This window comes from Cucumis melo, chromosome 3 (assembly GCF_025177605.1).
Source record: "Cucumis melo cultivar AY chromosome 3, USDA_Cmelo_AY_1.0, whole genome shotgun sequence".
NCBI lineage: Eukaryota > Viridiplantae > Streptophyta > Magnoliopsida > Cucurbitales > Cucurbitaceae > Cucumis > Cucumis melo.
This window is the reverse complement of record NC_066859.1, coordinates 6,062,202-6,076,079: the sequence shown is the minus strand read 5'-3', so window position 1 is coordinate 6,076,079 and position 13,878 is coordinate 6,062,202. Positions and strand designations below refer to the sequence as shown.

The following is a 13,878-nucleotide window of genomic DNA, read 5'->3' as shown; positions in this document are numbered from 1 at the left end:
TTTACCTAAATATATATACTCACACTATGAATTGTATGCGACTCATTGTCTGCTCTAGGTTATACCTAAAGGTTGGCATTTTACCTGAGATCTCTGTTGTATCAAAGCAATTTCAAAGACCAGTCCTTCCTCAAGTGTTGGACAGAGAAGCGCATGGTTGAAAGCATTACTTCCAAAAATCCATTCTCATTCATTCAACACCATTAACAATTAGTGTGTTAATGTGGAGAAGATGAACGCAGAGAAGTTCGTTAAATATCAGTGATGAAGATATTTTAATAGAAGAGACTTTCAGTCCAGACAGACAAACATCCAAATGTCTAGAATTCTACTAAAGAAAAGACAAAAAACAGAAACAAAAGAAACATACTCTGCAAGGGCAGCAGGATCCCATGAAGAAGGAACCTCCCTTTTGACTTGCTCAGAGAGAGTTATATGAGATTTTTCCAACTCAATGTTATAAAGTGTAATGAAACAACCATCAAATGCAAGACTTCTTGTGGAACCTGCATCGTTTTGCCAACAACCCTTTAATCCAAACATGGTGTTAAAGAACCCCACGGAATTTTCCCAGATAGAGATAATTGCTGATTAAACAGCTCCGACATCTGTTTTTAACCGGAAAAAAAAACAAACCCAGTTCGTTCTATGAAGCCAACAAATGAAAAAAAAAAAACAAGAAAACGAAGAGAATTCTAAGCTAAAGACAGCAAAAACCCATTTCAAAGAAATTTACCTGATTGAAGGAGATGACATCCGACCGGAATCGGGTACGCTCGCCTTTATCACAGTTGATGGAAGTAGGAACATTAGGGACGACAACGCCGGCCGGAAGTACAAGGTCTCTACTTCGAGTGAAGTCGATAACGATCAGCTTAGACCCTGATGGACCCGGCTTGCAAGAAGACAATCGCAAATCGTTACAGAGATCGTAGCCGAAGCCGATAACTGAAACCGCTTTCTCGGCGGCTGATTGAGGATTGAACCGGTTGATGTTGAAAGACATTTCTCAACGGACAAACACCAAAATTCCGTCGAATTGGATGGAATACCTTTAGGGTTTTGATGGAAAGGGGAAAAGGCGACGACTAAAGAGGAAAAAGAAGAGAGGAGGAGAATTTATATAGAAACCTTTAAGGAAAAAGAAAAGGTAAAGTAAGAGAGAGGAAACTTGATTTTTTACCAAATTAAAAAAAATAAAAAAGAAATTACAAAGGGGCTTTAATGTCGGTTTTCAAAAGGGGGTCGTTTAATGTTGGTTTTAAACCGACATTAAAGCTCCTTCTTTAATGTCGGTTTAAAACCGACATTAAACATCCGCTTTTTGAAAACCGACATTAAAGCCCATTTTTCATTTTTTCCACCCGACATTAAAGGCCAGATTTGTTGTAGTGGGAGGGAGAGGTGGAGTGATGATGGTTCGTGTGCGAGCTAATATGGAACAGCGGCAACGTTGTGAGGAAGATGGAGCTAATTGGAAAATTAAGGTGAGTGAGGGAAATGAGATCTAAAACTTTCAGATTTCTTTTAGACACAACATTGTAAAAGTGTCAAAAGAAAGAAAAAGGAAGGTTGCGTGTGCTTGTCCAAGTTGGATTTCTTGGCTTTCTAGTCAATCATCTACAAGTTCATGTTACTTAGATTTCTCTAATTAGTTGAGTGATACAAAATTTAAATCAAGAAGACTTCTTCTTTAAGGGAGCTTAAGCAAACAAGTGTTTGGAGGTTGTCTTAGAGAGATGAAAAGACTGTGTGAAGCTTCAAGAGGAGGAGTCTCAAATTCAAAGAGAGCCTAAACTCTTCGTTAGGAGTAGGCTCTTTTTGAGTCTAGATAGTGTGTACAATCAAATAAATATTTCTTTGTAATCGCTTAACTCTATTATATCAAAGATGTTCTTTCCATTGAGCATGTTTTACTCCAAATGTAGGTGTGATTGTATCGAACTCATTTACTAGTTTTTTGGTTTGATTTTGTGTCCTAAAACTCGTAGTTTTTAATTTAAAATTATATGTATTCTATTTAATAAAGTGGTTATTGATGACTTATTAGTAAAAATGAACACTATAATTATCTTGAATCCAATAAACTAATTAGTGTGTGGACTTTTTGGATCAAGTTCGAGTAGCCTAAATGGTGTATAGTATATGAATTGAAGGAATGAAATTCCCATAACGAAAACATGTGAACCCCGTGCAAATAGAGTCAATTTGGAAAACCACAAAATTTAGAGAATACAAAATAAGATTTAAAAAACAAACCTATTAGCATGCTTTTTTAAGGAGGAAGGGAGAAAAAATAAACTAACATTTGTAGATTCCTCACCATATAAAGAACACCACCAAAGTCTTCCTTGCTATTCTCAAGGTGAGAATCACTCATAGAAGTGTTGATAAACGGAACTACCAATCACGTTTGATAACTTTTCTTATTTTGGTGAACCCCCACAATAGTAATAAGAATAACCTCGATTAAACAAATATAGTTGAACAACTCAAAGAAAGCTAAAAAAAATTTTGATTGGAAATATTGATCAAAGATCAAGAAGAAAGGAGAACTTGTTCCTAACTTCAAAATTTCAAACTCTCCAACAATCTAATTGATCAAACTAGATTGAAAGTCCTAAACATGTATTCTAACACAAGAATATAAAGGAAAACATAAAGCTTGAGAGATAATACTCTTTAAGAAATTTCATTCAAATTCAAGTTGTCTCCAAAATGTGAAAACTACGTGTAACACCCCAAAAATTAAGATAATTTATTGGGCGTTATTTTAAACCAATTTAATGAGAATTATTTGATTTAGGTGGGAATTGAAATTAATTAAATATTTCTTGGATGAATATTTAATTAATTAGAGGTTTTGGCATGTGGTGTTTGTTAAGTTTTTGTTTAAATGGTAGGTTAAGAGGATTAAGTAAAGTTTTGGATTTTTAGTGTTGTTGAAGTTGAATTTAATTAAATAATTATGGATGTTATTTAATTAAATTATCGGGTGAAAAGTTTGTTGGAGATTTAATAATTATATGTATATGTGGAAATATATATACAATTATTATGTTAATGGAAAAGATAATTATATTTGTTGAAATATAATTATTTAAGGAAAAGATTAACAATAATTAATTATTGTGGAAGATAATTAATTATTTTGGAGAAAGATAAATAATAATTAATTATTGTGGGAAATAATTAATTATTCTATAGAAAGATAAATATTGATTCTAAAGTGAAGTTGTTATGGTTGGGTTAAGATAATTCATGTTGGAAGTTATAAGTGATTTATTGGAAAAGATTTGATTGATTAAAAGAATTGAGGATTTAAGTTAATTTGAAATCTTGGAGGGAAAAGTTAGTTTTGGTGGAATTGTAATTAATTGAGTATATATATATGGATATATATATATTTAATTAATAATATGGAAAAGTAAAGTTAATTATATGATGGAATATAATTATATTTGTTTAGAAAAGAAGATAATCCATGAGAAGAGAGATGGTTGATTTGATTGAACGAAAAAGATATATATTTATTTAAAAGAGAAAATGATGGTTTAAATAAATATATATGTTTATTGTAGATTTTGGTGAGAGAAAAATAATAACAATAAAGAAGTATTATTATTATTATTAATGGTTATAAATGCCTAAGATTAAGACATTTATTTAGGAAAGATAATGGAAATAAAGATATATGTATATTTTTTTGGTATTATTTATATATATTCTAAAAGGAAAAGGAAAAGGAAGTACTAATAATAATTATTATTGTTATTATTTTGGTCTATAAATAGCATTGGAATGCTTAAGATGGAAATAAAGGAAAAAGAAAGAGGTTATTTATCTTCTTCTCTAAGATAACCCTCTGTTGTCGCCGCCCCAGTTGAAGTTAAGATTGGTCTCTTTGGAAGCTTGAGGATTTAAAGTGATGAATTTTTCCATCAAGGATAAGAGAATTTTTTAACCTTCATCTGAGTAACCTTGGTACGCCAATAAAATTAAATTAATATTTTATTAATTTAATTTTGGATCTATCTGGAGTTTCTGTAAAGGTTCAATTTGCTAAACTTTTTTAAGATCTAAATCTTTGATTTTTCCCAATCAAAGTTGAATTGGTTTCAACCCCAATTTTTAGAAAGTTAATTAATTTGGGAGAATTTTTGGATGTTAGCCAATTGCTAATTTCATTAATTAATCCTCTCTAGCGATTAATACAGTCAATGACTGGCTCATCTTTTTGCTGCTTGGTGGCAGTTAGCTCTATCATGCTAACGATACGTGGAGTGCTATAGAAACGGTGGAGAAAGTCTCTCTCAAGCTGCTCCCAACTATCAATGGATTCAAGTTCGAGGTCGGTGTACCAGTTAAAGGCGTTTCCTTTGAAGGTTTGGTCAAACTATTTGATTAACAAATCTCCTTGTGTACCAACAATTTCACATGTTTCGATGAAATGAGAAATATGTTATTTTGGGTGTCCCTTCCCATCAAACTGTTGGAACTTGGGTGGCGAGTATCCATGTGGCATCCTCAGATTGTCAATCCTCTTCATATATTGTTGGAATACAAAGATAAATTTTGACCATGTCTACCATATTGAGTTTTGATGGAGTTTGCTATCATCTTTTGTAATTGCTGAACAGACGGCGATGCAATTGAGGTCAAATTTTGTGGTTGACTTTCTTGCAAAATGCCTTCCCTTTGTTAGTATTCTTGACGGTATATGTATGACTTGATTAAGCAATGCATGATTCTCGATGTGATTGTTTCAGAGATACAATCTCATAATCTCTTTCTTCAACCACCTTCATGAGCATGTTCACCTTCTTTTCAAGCTTTGCCATTCTATCTTCACTTGTATCCACGTCAGTTACCATACTGATATTATATTTGGGTGAGGCGTCTCCTCACTTAAGTGTTCGAAGGACGAATTGTGTTCGTCAATCACATAAAGTTTTTTGATTACGATTCCACATTTTGGTGGCTTTGACATTTGTTCTCAAATATTCTTTGAGACCTCAAAGGGTAGCATATCCTCAGATGATTGAGTTTCCTTGAGCGGCTGTAAATATTTGGTCGCTTGGTGATGTCGCTTAGAGTTCTAGAAGTGTTGCCTTTAGATGTCATGATTTCTTTAGATGTTTTTCAAAAGAAAAAGAGATGAAAGGTACAAACGGTCCCACTGGACATGCCAAAATGTTCATACGAGATTTCTGAAGAATTGTAATTTGTGAAATTGAACTTTGTATATTGATTTATGTAGTGTTGTGGATATAACCTCTAGTATTTACTCATTTGATTCTTTCTCTCACATACAAATTAAACTTAGAACTTCTTGGTCTTCGATCTTGAAGACATTGTAGTTGCAAGTCAATTTAAGATTCAATCTTCTAGAATTCTAGGAAAGTTTGATCTTCCAAGTCTTCAATCTTTCCAAAGATGATGATTTTGAGGTCGATAAAAACTTGCACGTCTTGAGAGCTTTTTGAAGTTTGTCTTCAATTTTTTAGAGCTTCAATTCTTTCTTCAACCAAAGATCCCTAAAATGAATGAAAAAGGTCTCTATTTATAGAGAAATTTTATAGGCTTTAGGTGGGCTTTGACCCATTTGCTTGTTGGGCTTGGGCCCATTTTCCTGGTGATTTGGGCTCGAGCCCATTTGCTTGGTGGGCTCGAACCCATTATTTCTTTTGCCCTATTTTTTTATCGAGGCTTGAATTGAGTTGGATGTGAGAAAATTTAACTACCAAAATCCAATCAAAATATAATCATCACAATTTTGCTGTGATGCCTTCCCTTAAGAGAGCAATTGCTCTACTTACTCTATTTATAGAGAAGGAGGGAATTCCTTCTTGTGTAGCTATGTTCCCAACTCCCATATTGATCGATGACATAGGTCACTCTCACCCATGCAGATTAAAGGACCGCCTTCATAAGTAGGAGTTCACAACTCACTTTCAAGATTCAAGTCAAGTCACTTGTGGTCATCTTGGCAAAATATGGTCTCAACTAGGTAAGGATCTTAACAAGAGAGACTATTCATTTCATGGTTCGGTCTTATGCAAACTCTTTGTTTAGAATACCCTCACTCTAATGTCTCGACATGAATAATCAGGATCAAATCATTTGTAACACTTTAAAAAAATTGTAACAACTATAAAACAAACTGTAGTGTTATCAGAATAAGGTAACCAACCTTATCCATCTACTACATACCATTTAAGTTATCACTTAAACATGATCCACTTATTTGTCTTCACATACATGTTTAAGTAAGATAACCTTGGATTTAGTTCATTTATTTGGTCTATATATAATAGGTCTTAACCGTAATAGTTCTATAGCTAAGGTATAAAGTTAAAAAAACGTATCATTCCAATTTAAAGTTAACTAATTAAAAACCCACACACCTTTAAGTAGAGTTTATAATCATCGATCAAAAAGGTCTAGACAACGTTTGAATTATTCACCTCTATTGGAAATGATCTCAACATTGTTTAATACGATATATATATATATATATTATAAATTGTCAGATGTGTGAATTGATGTTCTCATTATCATTAATATTGAGATAGAACCTTATATTGTCTAATATAATATCAAACCCGTTGCAGGAACATCACCTCACAATGTTTATGTTTACAAGATAAAGTGGAGAGGCCGTCAGGTGAGCCTTCTTCCGTAACATTTGTGAAGTTCGAAATACATAAGCAATTAACTATGCTTTTTTCAAAAAGCAGAAAAAACATCACAAGATGGAGGGAGACAGGTTGTTCCTCTCCGATCAGTTTGTTCAACATGTTGTCTTCTACAAGAAGAAAACAAAAGGTAGAAGAAAAAGAAGAAAAACAAAAACAAAAGGAAAGAACCTAAAAACATAGTAGCGAGACAACCCCGCAAATTAGACCGGGCGTTTGAGGAAAGCTGGGTCACCTTCTGTGGGTCGCAAAAGGACACGTGTCTGGCTTAAACTTGATCATCACGGTCCACTTTGGCAGTAGCTTGGGGCTTGTCTAGTTGGGCCTTGTGCAGGCTCATTTCCATGTTGAGGCCATCGTTATTAGTGGGCTTCTCATCTGGGGCGGCCCCAGGACGACGGTAGATGAAGTAGAGAATCAGCTGTAACGCACCCAAGCCACACCCGAACCCATTTGGCACCTGCAAAGCAAAGATACCTCATATTTCAATTCCCCACAACACATGAAAACCCACCAATTAAATTCACCTCAATTATTGCATATTATTATTTAATAGACAAACGCACCGTTTTCCCACCAAATTCATCCAACTTCTCGCATGCATACTCATTGGCTCATTATCATAAAACCTCCAAATACAATACACTTTCAATTCATTTCTATATATGCAGGTGTGACTTTATGTTAAAGCATTCCCATTTTATATACTGATTTTATTGAAGTTTTTATAAATAGAGCCCCAAATATAAGAGTCCCGTTCTTAAATGTATATTAACCAAAATAGACATTTTATTAAGACTAAAATACCTACATTAATTTGAAATCACACCTACCAAACTGAAATCAATTTTTTAAGGAAAAGAAATACAATACTTACAGCAACAAAAGGATCGCGGCCAAGAAGGCCATATATGAACCAAGATGTGCCACACAAGAACACGAACAGCGACAGCAAAAATGGCATATACTCCACACTCTTCGTCTTTATCACTGTTCTCTGTACCACCACACACACCAATAATCTTTTTCATTTACTGATTACTATTACGATAAATCGTTCAAAATCCGATCATACTGATATATATATATATATATATATATATATATATATATATATATATATATATATATATATATTGTTAATTTTTTATTAATTATTAGTTAGGTTCTATATATAGGTAGTTTTAGCCAATTCGATGCTAAAACATAAACAGTCAACATGAAATAATAAAAATAATAATAAGAATTAATAATCAAAGATTTGGTGAGAATGAAAAGATTCCGAACTAACAGTTTCCCAAGTCAATAATATTTCCAAAACTGGAAAAAACGTAAGTGAGGAAAATAGTTTAAAGATAGGTGAAAAGTTAGAACAGGATTTAGGGTTTTTTTTGTTGAATAATAATAATAAAAAAGAAGGGACAGGTTCGAAACTGAAATTTAGAAAGAAAAAAGTTGGAATACTACATCTCTATAGTAAGAAAGTTTCAACCACTCTCCACCAGTAAATTTTGGACCATCTTCTTTTCAAGCAAATATTAATTCAAGAGATTCCCTTTTTGCAATGAATGGACAAACATTGGTCAATTTAATAAAAAAATTAAAAAAAAAAAAGGTTATTTTTACATAGGTTAAATTATAAAAGTTCTCATTATGTTTAAAAATATCAGCAAATGCTCTCAAAATTAGCCCTGAATTTTCAGTCACATCTCAAGTATAAAAGTTTGGATAAATTTAGACCACCATATCATGTTTAAAATCATTGTCACGCAATTCTAAGCCAAGGGTTTTTGTACTCACGAGTCCTAACAGTCATTTTGTTGAGCCCACCCATCTGTTCAACTTTTTATATAGTTTGTCTTCATGTTTTATTTTTATTTAAAAATACATTTTGGGCTGTGGATTGTTTTCAAGTGAATAATAGATTTATATTTTTATCCAAATTTAAAGTTAAAATTAAACTAATTTATAAAACATCGTACCAATAAAAACTCATAAATAACTATCAATTATAAATTTTTGCTATATTTATAAATATTTTTAATAATTTTTTCGTTTAAAATAAATTTTCATTTTAGCTTTCGTAACCGAACGTAAATCTTTAAAATATCTTAAAAAAACAAACAAAGAGCAAAAATAAAACTCATAGTTCTCAGACCTTAGCCTAAACTTATTGTATAAATTATAAACTTAATTTATTTATTTTCCAAAAGAAATCAAAATTTTATACAATAATTGAGAAAGCCGTGTGGTACATATAATTGAGTTAAAAAAAGAGAAGCAAAAAAAGCATTTTTTCAGAAAAAAAGAAAATAGTTTCCATTTTGCAACAAAATAGAAAAATAATAATAAAAAAACATTTTTAATATAATAAAATGAACAAAAAAGTTTTTTTTAAAAAATATAACCAAATTTCAGATATAGTACTGAAAGAGAGGGGTAGAGTATAAGTGATATTAATAGATATTAGAATATAAAATATAATTATATTAGAAAAAGTATATCCTTAAAAGAATAATTATGTTTGAAAATGTAAAGAGTGGCAGTTAATTAAAATTGTAATAGAAAAATAAGTTTTATTTGGAAAAAAATGAAGAAAGGAGAGAAAGAAAAGAAAAAGACAAAATGACCCCATATCCAGCAGCCACAGAAAAGAAGCCGTGATCACAACTTCACTTCACGAGAAGCAAAGAAAGAAAGAAAGAAGAGAAGAGATCAAACTTAAAACAAATTATTCATCAAAATAAAAAAGAAGATGTAAAGAAGAAGAAAAATTAGAAAAACATACCATGATGGAGAGTGGGGAACCGTACATGATGATGGAAAAAACGGAAGCAGCCAAACCGCAGAAGAGCTTTCTGATTTTGCCTTCCAACGCAAAGACCGACACCAAGGCCACCGCCGTGAAAGCCCCCATTGCAAATGCAAATAAACCTCCTATTTTCCCCTTTTCTTTCTTCCCCGCATACACTATGAACACCATCACGTATATCAATTCTATCACCGCCCCCGTTCCGTTTATCGTCGATACCAATATATTGTGTGGAGACACAAATGGTAATCCGTACCTATATATTATTTTACAACAAATAATATCATTTTTCATATATTATATATATTTCACTAACACTCACTTCCAAATTAATTATTACACATTCATTCATTCCATTTCCTTACCATGCCGATAGAAGGCAATTCAACATCGTCATCACGTATGGAATGCCTGAGAATTGCTCCGTCGATTTGCTTCTTATGATTCTCTTAAATGTAACCCTGATTTCATTAATTAATTATGTTAACAAAAGACCAACAAGAACATGCAACAACGAATCAAAAATATTTGAAACGAATAAACAAGAGTTGAAAGAAGAAATTTGTTGTTTTTCTTACATTGGTGACAAGAAAAGAAACAGAGCAGTTGCATTTCCTGCGCAATTACAACACACAGCATAAAGAAAAGGTGAAACTCAGTATTCATGATTTCAGTGGAAAAAGAAACCGAAAAACAAAGCTAATTAATCCATCCAACATACCAAGAACTCCGAACAAGAAGTGCGGAATATCCATTTCAAAAATTGAACAAAAAAAGAAAAAAAAGAAAGAAAAAAAAAAGAAAAAAAGAAGAAAATTAGAAAGCGTGTTAATGAGAAACAGCGGAATGAGAAGGAGACCGTATATAGAAGAAGGAGAAGAGGAGGGAGGAAGATGAGGAGTTTATATAGAGAAGGAAATGGATTCGTAAGTGAATTTATTCCGTCGGTAACTGCAGGGTTTTATTATTACCTTTTTTACATTTAAATTTACAATTTCAAAGTAAAAGAGAAAAAGAAAAAGAAAAAGGAAAAGGAAGTATTTAAAATTGATATTTTGTCTTTGGGGTTTTAGTCTTATCCACTTGGGGCTACCTCTTTCTCAAACCTCCTTCTGCAATCAATGTCATTGTGGAACACTTGGAACTACTCTGCATTCATTTTAACAATTATTGCTATTATAAACAAATTAAATACGACCGAATTTTTTTTCTTTAAATATATCCACAACCAATTTCCCTTTTTTATTTTTATTTTTAAAAATAATTAACCATTAATGTTTAAAATTATTTTATTTTCAAACCTTATATAAACACACTTCAAATTTGAAATTTATTAGATGCCTAAAACTAATTAGTCCAGATTCCTTCCCACGATGGATGGATTCTTATAACATGTTGTGCTTGGTATTACTATATTATAAACACTTTGATGCTTAAGTCAAATAAATTAAATGTATAAAAATATTAAAATATAAGAAAAATGGTTACTGTTTCATGACATGGGTCTTACTGATGCATGTATTTATTTTTTTTCATGTATGTATTTTATTAGTTTATTTAAGTAAATACAAACTTTTTTTTTTCATGTAGGATTTTAATATAATGATAATAATAATGTGGAGAGAAATTTAATTAATATATTTATTAGTGTGATTTAAATAAAAAGATAAAATAAAATGAAAAGGTGAAAAGTGTTTGATTAGTTTTTGTTTAGAAATTGAGGAATGTAGGTGGTGGGTGGTTAGTGTGGTATTATTTCATCCATTTTACGTGGCCAATAAACTTTTTCATGTTTCATTGCCCATTCCTCGTGGATTTTAAATCATTTTTCATTATTACAAATAACAAAAAAAAAAAAGAAAGAATTAGGTCTTTCACTTTTCTCACTCCCTTTTCTAATCATTCTATTTTATCTTTTTCCTAAACTTTTTCTCCCTCCATTCCCCTCAAACCCAGTAAAAAATAATTTGTTTTTATCCTCCAAATTTGACTTCTATTTGACTTTTTCAAATTTTGATTTTTTTTTTCTTTTTTAATAACAATAGGAGGAGGCATTGCAAAATTGGATGATGTAATGTTTGGTTTAGGAAATATTTATGAAAATATTGTAGTTTTAATGAGGTGGAGGAGAAATTATTATTATTATTATTATTATTATTATTATTATTATTATTATTGTTATTATTTTTCCTCTTCTATATGGTACACTTGACCACTATGTGGGTTTTTATTTTTTATTTTTTCTTTTTACATGACCACTCTGTTCTTTTTCTTTATTATTTATTTTTCTCTTTTATATGCTACCACTATGTTTTTCTTTTCTTTTTGAAATTCAAATTAACAACCAATCCAAATGATCATTTTTGTTTTTTTCAAAGGTTTAAAATTATTTCTTTTAAATTACACTACTAATCTTAAATATAGGGATGAACATTTTTGTCAACATTAATTCTAAATTGGTTTTAGTCAAACCACCTCTAAACTGACTATGATTGGTGTAGTAAATATTTAACCTAACATTGATTATGAAAGAGTACAAACCGATCGTTGGTTGGTCAATCGATTGGTTTGTGTTTATATTGCTTTAGAAATGCATCAGCTAAGTCCTTCCAAAACATGAATGTGTGCATTATCTAATTGAATATACCATCAACTAGCTGGACCAGTCAAGCTATCATGGAAGCAATGGACTAGCAATTTATCATTATTAATATGTGCAGCCATCTTTCTACAGTACATTATAAGATGACTCCTTGGATACGATGATCCATCATATTTATCGAATTCAAGAACTTTAAACTTTGCTGGAATGATCAAGCCTCGCACCAAGCACAATTGTGTTGTATCTATATTTCCATAGACATCAGTCCCTTCAATTGCTTGCAAAATTTCTTCCAAAACATCTAGCTTTTGCTTAGTCGGAGTGTTCTTGTTTTGTCCCATGTCTTGAATTTTAGCTTGAGCTTCCAAATGTTCTATACCTGGGACAATGGGTGGAACAACTATGTTTGGTTTAGGAAATATTTATGAAAATATTGTAGTTTTAATGAGGTGGAGGAGAAATTATTATTATTATTTTTCCTCTTCTATATGGTACACTCAACCACTTTGTGGGTTTTTATTTTTTATTTTTTCTTTTTACATGACCACTACGTTCTTTTTCTTTATTATTTATTTTTCTCTTTTCTATGCTACCACTATGTTTTTCTTTTCTTTTTGAAATTGATAAACAAATTAACAACCAATCCAAATGGTCATTTTTGTTTTTTTCAAAGGTTTAAAATTATTTCTTTTAAATTACACTACTAATCTTAAATATAGGGATGAACATTTTTGTCAACATTCTAAATTGGTTTTTAGTCAAATCACCTCTAAATTGATTATGATTGGTGTAGTAAATATTTAACCTAACCTTGATTATGAAGGAGTACAAATCGATCGTTGGTTGGTCAATTGATTGGTTTGTGTTGAACTTTTGAAACTTTTTCAGAAAAGTCGTCGATTTGAATTTTTCTTAAACTAGCACAGACCAAACCTCTTCTCATCATCGATTGATTGCCTTTAGTTCGATTGATTTTGATCGGTCAACTCAATTTTTCGGTTGATTGTTTTTTCTAAAACAACAATATTCTTTAAAATATATATTCCCAAATAAAATATGTTTTTTTAACAAATTAAAACATAATAATTTTTTTTTTAAAATCACAACTAGTCCGAAGTGGCCAATCTTGGAATAAAATGTTGGGATTTGGAAATATTATAAAATAAAACAAAGTTTGATGGGTAGTCTTAAATTTCCGTCCAAATGTCGATATTTTTACGTTTGTATGAGTTTGATATTAATCAAAGGGGTGAACCAATATTCGAAGTAAAAACATAATAGTTAAGTAATAAAATATCACTGTATATACAAATATAATATAAATAATAGGTATATTATATATCGATGTTTCGTAATATTTGATTATGGTATTAACAAACTAGAGTTTAAAGTAAAACAACACAAAGCCAAAATTTGGAGTGGAGAGGTATGAGAGGGAGATATATAGGGAGGATTGATATATATTTGTAAAGACCCAACCTCTTATACTAAGTTGAGGACTTTACTTTAAAAGAAAAGAATTAAAATTTATTTAAAGTAAATAGAAAATAAAACAAAATTGCGAATTGTCGTTAAAATCATAAATAGAATGTACGAAAATAAATTAAAACAAATCCTATCTCGTGCCCTACTAGTTTTAAAGGGAAAGAAAAGCAAAGAAATAAATAAAATAGAATAAAATGAAAGGAAATATCAACTCTGAAATCTGACACATGACATAAGCGGAAGCAAACGTATCCCTATGGCTCGCCACGGTCACTTCTGGT

The 13,878-nt window shown here is 31.0% G+C and overlaps 2 protein-coding genes across 2 annotated transcripts; both read right to left on the bottom strand.

Annotated features, from left to right (window-relative positions):
• Window positions 1-283: 283 nt before the first annotated feature.
• Window positions 284-1,095, bottom strand: LOC127148364 (MACPF domain-containing protein NSL1-like). Its single transcript, XM_051081850.1, has 2 exons — window positions 737-1,095; window positions 284-608 (listed from the first exon to the last, which is right to left on the bottom strand). The coding sequence occupies exons 1-2, from the start codon at window positions 1,004-1,006 to the stop codon at window positions 531-533; spliced, it is 348 nt and encodes a 115-aa protein (XP_050937807.1). The 5' UTR covers window positions 1,007-1,095; the 3' UTR covers window positions 284-530.
• A 5,439-nt stretch (window positions 1,096-6,534) lies between these two features.
• LOC103485655 (bidirectional sugar transporter SWEET1) lies at window positions 6,535-10,423 on the bottom strand. Its single transcript, XM_008443341.3, has 6 exons — window positions 10,232-10,423; window positions 10,089-10,125; window positions 9,876-9,971; window positions 9,487-9,766; window positions 7,576-7,695; window positions 6,535-7,158 (listed from the first exon to the last, which is right to left on the bottom strand). Exons 1-6 carry the CDS (start codon window positions 10,263-10,265, stop codon window positions 6,967-6,969), a joined length of 759 nt encoding a protein of 252 aa, XP_008441563.1. The 5' UTR covers window positions 10,266-10,423; the 3' UTR covers window positions 6,535-6,966.
• Between the last annotated feature and the right edge of the window lie 3,455 nt (window positions 10,424-13,878).